General features: G+C 43.5%; 1 protein-coding gene across 1 annotated transcript; it reads left to right on the forward strand.

Annotated features, from left to right (window-relative positions):
• The first annotated feature begins 355 nt into the window (after positions 1-355).
• TLR2 (toll like receptor 2) lies at positions 356-8,246 on the forward strand. The gene is made up of 3 exons (XM_074950038.1): positions 356-371; positions 1,042-1,144; positions 5,515-8,246. Exon 3 carries the CDS (start codon positions 5,523-5,525, stop codon positions 7,875-7,877), a length of 2,355 nt encoding a protein of 784 aa, XP_074806139.1. The 5' UTR covers positions 356-371; positions 1,042-1,144; positions 5,515-5,522; the 3' UTR covers positions 7,878-8,246.
• The last annotated feature ends 1,863 nt before the right edge of the window (positions 8,247-10,109 follow it).

Genomic DNA, 10,109 nt, shown 5'->3' on the forward strand with positions numbered 1-10,109 from the left:
GAAATTTTGTATTGTCTGTAAACTCTGCTACCTCACCGTTTATCCCTTTCCCCAGCTCATTTATGAATAGGTTGAACTGAACAGCACTATTCCCAGCACAGATCCTTGGGGGAAGCCCACTCTTTACCTCTTGTCATTCTGAAAACTGACCATGTATTCCTCGGCTTTGTTTCCTATCTTTACAGTTACTGGTCCCTGAGAGCACCTTCCCTCTTAGCCCATGGCTGCTTCCGGGAGGTAAAGAAGAGCATGCAGCGAGTGAAAGGGGAGAGACAGGAACAGATACAGCGAAGCCTTTCCCCTGAGTGCAGTCCCAGTGAAAAGCAGGGTTCGGGGCCACCTACACGGGAAGCAGAGTGATGACGGGCTGGGTGAGAGGACAACCAGTGCCTGGCCACAGTTGACTTCGCCTGGCAGACTGTCAGAAAAGGGAGAGGGGGCGAGCGAAGGCGGGAGGAGATGCCCGGAACGGGGAGGGAAGATGCAGGCAGCGAGCGGGGGAGGTGCTGGTGGCCATGACTGTCTCCTCTGCCCTCCTAACGAATGTCCCGGGGCTCGCTGCCGAACCAACCCCCCCACTCCCGGCCGCTCGGGGCCCTCCGACCGGGCAGGCGGCTTCTCTGCGCGCGGGCGGGGCTTTCCCGGAGCCCTGCGGCGCCCGAGCGGCCCCGCCGCTGCACCTGCCCTCCCGCGGCGACAAGCCGGAGCGAGAGGGGGCGCCGTCTGGGGCGCTCGCGGCCGGCCGGCGCGGAGGAGGCTGAGGGCGAGGTGGGAGCCAGCGCGACGACTTCGCCCCCGGTACCCACCCAGTGCGGCCGCAGGCGGGTCCCGGGTCCCCAGGGCTTGCAGCCCCCAGGCGGGAGGAGCGGCTCCGTGCAGCGCTGGGGCGAGCGGGGTCAGAGAGGGAAAGAGTAAAGCAGCCTCTGCCCTGGGGTTGAGTCTGGTCCCGGCCTTGCTGGGTCCCACAAAACGGGCTCCCCGCGGGCCATATTGGACAGTTTACAGCCCTGGCTTATTGGTTGATGGGCACCTGGTTTGTAGGAGCTCGTTGTTCTGCGGGATATTGGTTTATTCGACCTCTGATCACCGCCCGGAGAAGTCCGGAGTTGAGGACAGGTGCCGCGTGAATCACACACCTGCCTAGGTAAGGTAGAAATAATAATCTCTCTCGGGTTGGGCCCTGGGGCATCTCTTTATTTATCTGACGTTTTTCCTGCCGTGCTCGTCGTGGTCAGACCCAACTGGTTCAGGCCTTTGCATGTTTGTATCTGATGAATGTAACGGTATTAAGTATGTTAGCAGTTCTCCTCCATACAACTTTAGTGTAGATGCTCTAGTTGAATAGTAACAATTTATACTAGCCCTTTTAGGACCTGATCCTGTGTCTGTGAAATCAATGTCAAAATTTCCATTGACCTCAGTGCTTCAGGGTCCCTAATAGAACGGTTAACATTTATTTTTAAACGTTTAGGTTAATAATAGTTTCCTGTACTATATTTAGTTTGCGGAACGTCGGCACATTTCATTTTTATTGTAATAGTTATTAATTGATATGAGCACTTATAGGGCCCCGAAGACATGGTTAGTGAGGGGTATGGACTATTCCTGAATGTGGTGAAAACATAATGAATGTATCTTGACACAGCTAACAAAACCAGGATGTAAGCAGACATTGCGACTAACGGACAAGCTGTAGAGGGAGTTGAATTATAGGGGATCCTATATAGCCAGCAAAGGAGGCTGTTCCAAAGAAACAAGAAGAAGAGTAGGGATGGTGTGCTTAGCTATGGCCCCTTTCGAAACTATGGAAAAGCTGTAGCATCTTGAAATGTAGGAAGGTGCAAATGGTGAAAAGCCTAATTTTTTTTTAGCCATTTATGGATGTGAAATTAATACTCCTGATAAGAAAAAACTGAAGCTTTTGAAATGTGGGTGCTGGTGAAGACTCTTGCACATCTCCTGGATGGGAAAAAAAAAGATGAATGTCCTGTGTTAGAAGTATGGGTGGAGAGAAGCAGACCCTGATGTTGGAAATCGGCAGATGCAAATGTATGCACATTGGTCACATTAGGTGTAGAGATGGAAATCATCTTGAGAAAGTTACTAAGGAAGGAATAGTGGTGGTGTTTGTAGTAGGGGACGGCCACTAAGGAGATGCATGGATGGTGTGTGGCAGATCACTGGGTGGTCATCTGCTGAGTGTCCTAAGTTAGTGATGGATTGTGCAGGCTTCTGAAAATTCTGCTATGATGTCATTGATATTCAAACCTGTAAACACTCATGCACTTGCTTACCTTTATTCACACAAGTTGCCATATGAAAGAAGAATCACACAATAATTACAGTTAGACTGAGTGAGTGAAGATAATCATGTCTGCAGAATCAGGTCTTGAGTCTGTACAACAGCTTGCAAATTGCAAAGTTAGTTCATACCAAGTTTACAGTACAGACATTAATGTGTCTCTCCCTGCAAATATTTGATTGATGCTAGTTGTTTCTGAATTTCTACCTGACAATTCTTTTTAATGGCATGGATTTCTTTCCAAAACAATGGTGCTGTGTAGGGGCAAGATAACATTGTTACCTTGACCAGGAAAAACCATTAAAAAAAGCCATGAATATGGTCAAGATCTTAAATTTAATTACTAGCCAGAAATATGAAAGTGAGGGTAGTGGAAAAAATTGAACACAAATGAGAATGGGATTTTCCCTGGCATTTCACACAATAACACAGCCGAGAGCAGAAGACTGGGAAAAGTGCCCAGCATAATGCATGTTAAAGAAAAGCTTGATTGTTTCAAATACATGAGAAGTAACTCAATAATTCTTTCCCCTCCATGCAATTTGCTCCACAGTGCATCCAAGTGAAGTTTCAGTTTAGGCTACAGACCACAGAAGTGCTGGTGACTGTGGAGCATGGTGTCTGTAGTTGAGTCAACTAGAGATTACCACCTAGTAGCTAGCCATTTCCTTACTTTTTGTCCAGAATTTTCTACCTGTAAATAACTGCCCATATTTGCCACATTACTCAGTGTTTTCTTTTGAATTTCCTCAGCCATTTAAGAGGCAAAGAGGGTTCTTTCTGCATTTTATAAACTGGGTACATTTGGGGCTCATGAAATTGAGGGTCTGATTGTAATCCAGCTTTTTAATTTTATGCCCCTTCCCCATCACTGTAGTGACTGAGCAACCTAATATCATTGAGATAAGCCCATAGTCACAGCAGAGGGTAGGGAAAGCTGGAAGCCCCAGTGCTGACCTGCTCCTTTTCCAGAAGTACTAGACAACTGGGCTGAGAACAGGGGAAAAGTTAAAGGGGAAAGCGGCTCCTGTGATACCCCCCAGCTTGTTGGCCCTATGTATTCTTTGCTGTTGTGACTTCCATTGCTGTATCAGGAGTATAGCTGAGCCTAGAGAAGTGTGAATGATGTAGTCATATCCAGTGATGAGCTCCAGAAGCTCAAAAACCGGTTCCTTCACTTGCTCCGGGTCTTTGGCGGCACTTTGGTGGCACGTCCTTCAGTTCCTCCGGGTCTTCAGTGGCACTGAAGGACCCACCGCTGAAATGCCGCCGAAGACCCGGAGCGAGTGAAGGACCCGCCACTGAAGATCCGGATTGAGTGAAGGACCCGCCGTTGAAGTGCCGCCAAAGGCTCGGAGCTCCGCCGGGTCAGTAAAAATTCACATGGGAGCCTCCCCAGCCAAGAGCTCAGGTGGGACGGACAGGACGGTCCCGCAGGCCACATCCTGTCCGTCCTGCCTGAGTTTCCCCACCCCTTTAACAACCGGTTCTAAACCAGCTTCAAAATTTAACAACCGGTTCGCGAGAACCGGTGCGAACCAGCTCCAGCTCACCACTGGTCATATCTCGGGACTCTCCCCCCACGATTTCCACTCTGTTGCCAAAGTTCTAGCAAGCAGCAATAATAGGAAAAAAGGAGGGATGGGTGAGAGTGGTGGGGGGCCTTGTGGGTGGGGAGAGTGTCCTAGTATGGGGCCAGGATGTGGTTGAAGGGAGGGGTTGAAGAAATGTACCCTCCCCCAATATATAAAATAAATGCACAAACACTGATGATTCTATCCCTTTAAATAACCATAAGACTAGCACTATTTAGGAACAGCACAGGTGAGGGTTTAGGCAGCTGCTTTCTTAATCCCCTGGTAACCTTTTCTCTGCTCTTGTTGTACTCACAAGGGCTATGGGAAAACGTGGAGGTAGCCTCTTTCCAAGCACCCTATCCTAGTTTCTCTTTGGTCTATGGCTGGTGTTCTGCTACGTAGCCACTGACAAGCCTTAGATGGGGGAGAAGGAAAGAAGAATGGGGGACATAGCCATCTGCACTGTGGGGCTGGGGAAGGCAGAACAAAGGACTCCGTTGACGGCGAAGAATTTACCAGTGTTCTTTCTACCTGCTCAGACAGGGCCTACAGTAGGCTGGGCTAGCAGTACATTAGCCATGCCACTCCTGACCCACAAACACTCTCATTTTGCAATGCTGGTCATTTCCTGTAAAAAAGCTGAAAAATGAGAGGCTAAGTGGGGCAGACAATGAACAAGGAAGAGTGGCTGTCAGCGGTGCTAACCAGAACATCCACCAGAGGAAGAGGCGCTGGCAGCATAAAGTCACCATAGCCTTCTCTCTGCTGAGGGTCTGTAGGAACCAGTGCTGCATCAGTGCTGAACCCTCCTCTCAGGGATTTATTGTCAATAGTTACAAATATTGGTTTGTCATCACTGTCCATATACAATACGGTAATGAAGGCCTTGCACAGACACCTAGGAAAAGGCAGTCCCTGTGCCCAAGACTTCACAAGCTAAAAAGTCAAAAGCCAGCTGAAGGTTGAGGGAAAGGATTACAACACACACAATGCCTTTTCTTCATTTTCAAAGAAACATTATGCAGAAATAGTGACATATCTTGAAAATAATTTTACTATTCAATAAGCTATTTCTACAAGATATTGATTGTCCCCAGCTCTCTTTGACTTCAATGGGAGCTGAAGTTCACAGAAAGTGTAAGCACCCTACAGCTCAAAATGTGTACACAAAATGAAATCTGCAGATTTGTGGTGTGGGGGGGAATAGAGGGTGTTTTTTTTAAAAAGCAATTTGTTGGTACCTAGCTATTTATTGAGCATAAAAAGGACAAGGCCAGTAAATATTACATTATTATTAGGTTTATGAATGTTTGACTAAAGTATTCACTGATCTGTGAAAGACTGGTTCAGGTAGTAATTAATTTGATGTTTTTCATTCCAAAGTTAAACACAGCAGGAACAGAAAAAGGAACTGAAACCAAACAGAAAATCATTCTAGCACATTTATGTACAATCTGATTTTCTTGATGTAATATTTTAAACACTTGATATATTTTTCATGTTCCAAGGGCTTTACAAACAATAACTATCCATAACACCTTATTGAAGATAGGCCAGTAGAGACTATTTTTCAAGCTTGGCTTTTTTAACACTAATCATTCATGTTATGCTTATTCTGTCTCTCTTAAATTTTAGGTAAAATCATGCCTAACCAACTCTGGAAAGAGTTGATCATCTACCTGGTCATAACGGCAAATCTTTCTGAAGAAAAAGTCACGACGCAGGTGTGTCCTTCCTGTGACGGCACTCATTTCTGTGACTGTTCTTCAATGAATTTAAGCACCATTCCTTCAGGGCTAACAACTGATACCACGGGGCTAAATCTCTCCTACAACAGCATAAAATATATCAGAGAAACTGATCTGCTGCTGGGTGTGAATCTGAGAGTGCTGCTGCTGCAATCTAATCAAATTTGGACAATAGATAAGGAATCATTTATTTTCCTTGGAAAATTGGAACATTTGGATTTATCAAATAATAAGGTGACTCACTTGTCACCCATTTGGTTTAGACATCTTTTTTCCTTACAGCACCTAAACATACAGGGTAATTTATATACAACATTGGGGGAGAATCCCTTGTTTTCTAATCTCAAAAATTTGAGATATCTGCACCTGGGGAATAACCAATCCTTTTCTGCTATACAGAAGCAAGACTTTGATGGAATTACAGTTCTTGAGCAACTTGAGATTGACGGTCAAAGGCTCAAGCAATACGAGTCAGGGAGTTTGACAACAGTTAACAGCATAAATCATGCCATCATGAACATAAATGATGTTCAGGTGTTATCAGGGATGTTAGAGGATCTTACAAATTCTGCAATATGTGTAGAACTGAGACATATAGCCTTCAATACAGCTTCTGAATCTTCATTACTGGAGCCAATGAGTCGTTCTGTCATGGAGAAACTTGTGTTTAAAAATGTTTTGTTTACAGATGCAAGCACTGGCAAAATGTTAAACATCTTGGTGCACGCTGAGCAATTGTTGGAGCTGGAGCTGGACAATTGTGCACTGCAGGGAACGGGACGCTGGCAAGACCCAATTAAAATAAAGAGAAAAAGCCCCATGGAAGCCGTGACAATACGGAGATTAACTATAGAAAAATTTTATTTGTTTTCAGATCTTAGCAGTTTGAAAAATCTTATAGGTAACATTACCAAAATCACAGTTGTAAATACCAAAGTCTTCTTGGTGCCTTGCAGCATTTCAAGACATTTTTCCTCACTCCTTTATCTTGATCTCAGTGAAAATTTGCTTGCAGATCCAAATTTAGGACATTCATCCTGTGAGGGTGCATGGCCCTTGCTGCAAACTTTCAATTTAAGTCAAAATTCACTGGGTGATTTAGAAATGACAGGACGAAGTCTATCTCATCTAAAACACCTTACTCACCTAGATATTAGCCAAAACAATTTTGGTGAGATTCCAGAATCGTGTCAATGGCCAGAAAACCTGAAATATTTAAATATCTCAGGCACTCAAATACCCAAAGTAACAACCTGCATTCCTCAAACTCTTGAAGTTTTGGATGTTAGTAGTAATAACCTCAATGATTTTAGATTAAAGCTACCACATCTTAAAGAACTCTACATTGCAAAAAACAAATTAAAGACCTTGCCAGATGCTCCATTTATTCCTAACGTAGTAGCCCTGAGAATCAGCAGGAACAAATTAACCAGTTTTTCTAAGGAAGAGTTTGGATCATTTAGGAAAATGGAGACACTGGATGCTGGTGACAATAATTTCATCTGTTCTTGTGAATTTCTCTCCTTCATTCAATACCAGGAGGGAATAGCTAATGTCTTGGCTAACTGGCCAGAAAACTACATCTGTGACTCTCCGTCTTCTGTGAGAGGACAGCAGGTAAAAGTTGCTCAGCTTTCGCTGTTTGAATGTCACAGAACTTTGGCCGTGTCCTTAATTTGCATTCTGGTGATCTTGGTAAACCTGCTTATTGTGATCCTGGGCTACAAACTTCATGTGATCTGGTACATGAAAATGACCTGGGCTTGGCTTCAAGCAAAAAGGAAACCCAAGAGAGCATACAATCAGGACTTCTGCTATGATGCTTTTGTTTCCTACAGTGAAAGAGACTCAGAATGGGTTGAAAACTTAATGGTACAGGAACTTGAGAACGCTATCCCCCCATTTAAACTGTGCCTTCATAAACGGGACTTTGTGCCTGGGAAGTGGATCATTGACAACATCATTGACTCCATTGAAAAAAGTCATAAAACTCTGTTTGTGCTGTCAGAGCACTTTGTGCAGAGCGAGTGGTGCAAGTATGAGCTGGAGTTCTCGCACTTCCGCCTCTTTGACGAGAATAATGATTCAGCAATTTTGATCCTTTTGGAGCCCATTCAGGAGCAAACAATTCCCAAAAGATTCTGTAGATTGAGGAAAATAATGAACACAAAGACCTACCTTGAATGGCCTCTCGACGAAAATCAGCAACTGATATTTTGGTTTAATTTGAAAACAGCATTAAAATGCTAGAAAAGGTCTGTCAAGACTGAGCCAGTAATGGGTCCACTATAGCAGTCTGATCCCATTACATTTGCAGGATTAGGCTCCTAAATTTCCCAGAAAGCTGAAAACACTGGAGTTTCTATGTGGTGTTGTGAAAACAGTTTTTAATCTTTTTACATTTTGATTTGGCCATTTATTGTCTCCGCATTTAATCTACAGTCATGGAATTTGTGTTAAGGAAATATACGCATCGAAGACATAAAATTGTTTAGAGATTTGTACATGTCGCCTCTGCATACATGTCTGTAAAAAGGCTGTAGTGCAAGAACATGCAAAATCTGGTGCAATTCTGTATTCTTTATATAAACCATTTAAAATCAAATGTAGTCATCCTATTTATTTATATACTTAAGATTATTTTTTACTAGCACCCGCTCCTCAGAGGTATTAAGGCACCTAACTCCTTTTGAAATCAATTGGAATTGGGCACCTGAATACCTTTGACAACCTGAGCCTAAGTGTCTGCCATGTTATTAGACTGGCAATGCAAGGTCATTGATGGACTCCATTGAGTCTTCTACTCTTCACTCTTCCCTGGTTATGGGGCCTTGCTTCAGGTATAATTCTTTTAGGGTAGGGGCGGGGTTGAGAATGGTAGTCTGGTTACTTTTTGTAAAGTAAACTAATGTAAAGAAAATAAATCCAGAGTTATAAAACATGTTACCCAAGGAAACATTTGGCTGTTGCTCAGATTTGTTGTTAATTCTTTCAAGGCCTGATCTAGCTCTCATTTAAATCAATTGGGAAACTTCCCATTTGACTTCCGTTGGAATTGGTCTGTACCCAGGATAAAAATGTCAAAAGTCCCTATATCTATGTTTATACTGCAACTGCAGGTTCTGTACATATACCCAAGCTAGTTTGAATCTAGCTAGATCCGATCCTGCAATCCTGAAGCCACAGGAGTGTGCACTTCAGCACAGGCTACGCAATCGCGCCTCAAACTCTGGATAACTATTCACAGGGCTATCCTATGCTGAAGCACGTGCTCCCAGGACTCAAGTTAATTAGATTAAAGCTAGCTCCAGTCTCTCTACCTGAGCTGCAATCGTACCTGGGATTACACATGTGTCAGAGGTTGGATATACTATGCAATAGAAGCATATCCAAAAGTGACTTAGGAGCCTCAGTCCTATTTTCAAAAGTGATTTAGAAACTTAGGTCCTAAGTCCTAACTACCTAATGAGATAAGAGCTGCTCTGAAAAAAAATCCACTATCCTGCTTCTCTGAGTTCTCCAATCCTTCTTCTGAAAGCTATAGCCTACATCCCACTGCGTCGTAGGCTCCTAAATCACTTCTGAAAATGGGATTCAGGCTCTTAGGTTGTTTAGGTACCCAAACCTCACTCCCACTGCAGTCAATAAAAGTTCTGTAATTGATTTCAATGGCAGGAGGATTGGGCCCATTCTCATAGTTCTTTTTAGTATTATGGGTGTTTAACACATTCTTTTGGAAGATGTTTAGTTGATTCACTGTTATATAATTATTCAGGTCAGTGAGGGAAGTTCTTTTGCACTTCTCACTAATCCTGTAGCATGCTGTAACTAAATCTGCTTCCCTAACACCTCCCAATTAAGCAACTCTCAGACAGTGCAACATAAAAAGGAAGATTTATTTACACGCATATTTGCACATGTGAACATAGCCATAAAAACATTATGGAGGCAAAGAATAGTACACACTAAACAGAAATTTACGCTAATGAACACAATACATTGAGCTGCTCATAGTTTATGGAACTGCCTGTGGAAATAAGAGCTGCTCCGATTACTTCTACCCTACTGCACCCAAAACTGGAGTTTTGGATCATTAGTGTCACCACTCCTTCTTCAAGGCAAAACTTCCACCCTCTCTGCTCTTCCTATTTGCTGAAGTTTTATGGGTTATTCTTCTTCCATTTCTTATGTTATATATCTAAACCTTAAAGTTGTCCTTAGTTGGCTCCATGTAACCTCAAATTTATCCTGGAATATGATCCATTTAAGTGAAGTTCATTATATTTTTCATTCGAGACCTCAGTATAAAGACTTTTAAAGAATAGGTGATGGTTAGTCTGAATACAGCAGCTGTTATACGTACCCTGGAGAAATTACCCTTCCAGGGGTCAGCTTCACTGACTCATGAGCCACAGAATACACTCTGACATGCACAATCTGTGTTCTAGTACCTCCTTTCTGGGCTGAGAGTCTGCCACTGCA

Source organism: Natator depressus, chromosome 4 (genome assembly GCF_965152275.1).
Source record: "Natator depressus isolate rNatDep1 chromosome 4, rNatDep2.hap1, whole genome shotgun sequence".
NCBI classification, from domain to species: Eukaryota; Metazoa; Chordata; order Testudines; family Cheloniidae; genus Natator; species Natator depressus.

Bases quoted from the DNA above. Each gene is read 5' to 3' on its own strand.
- TLR2 (XM_074950038.1), top strand. From the start codon at position 5,523: ATGCCTAACCAACTCTGGAAAGAGTTGATCATCTACCTGGTCATAACG.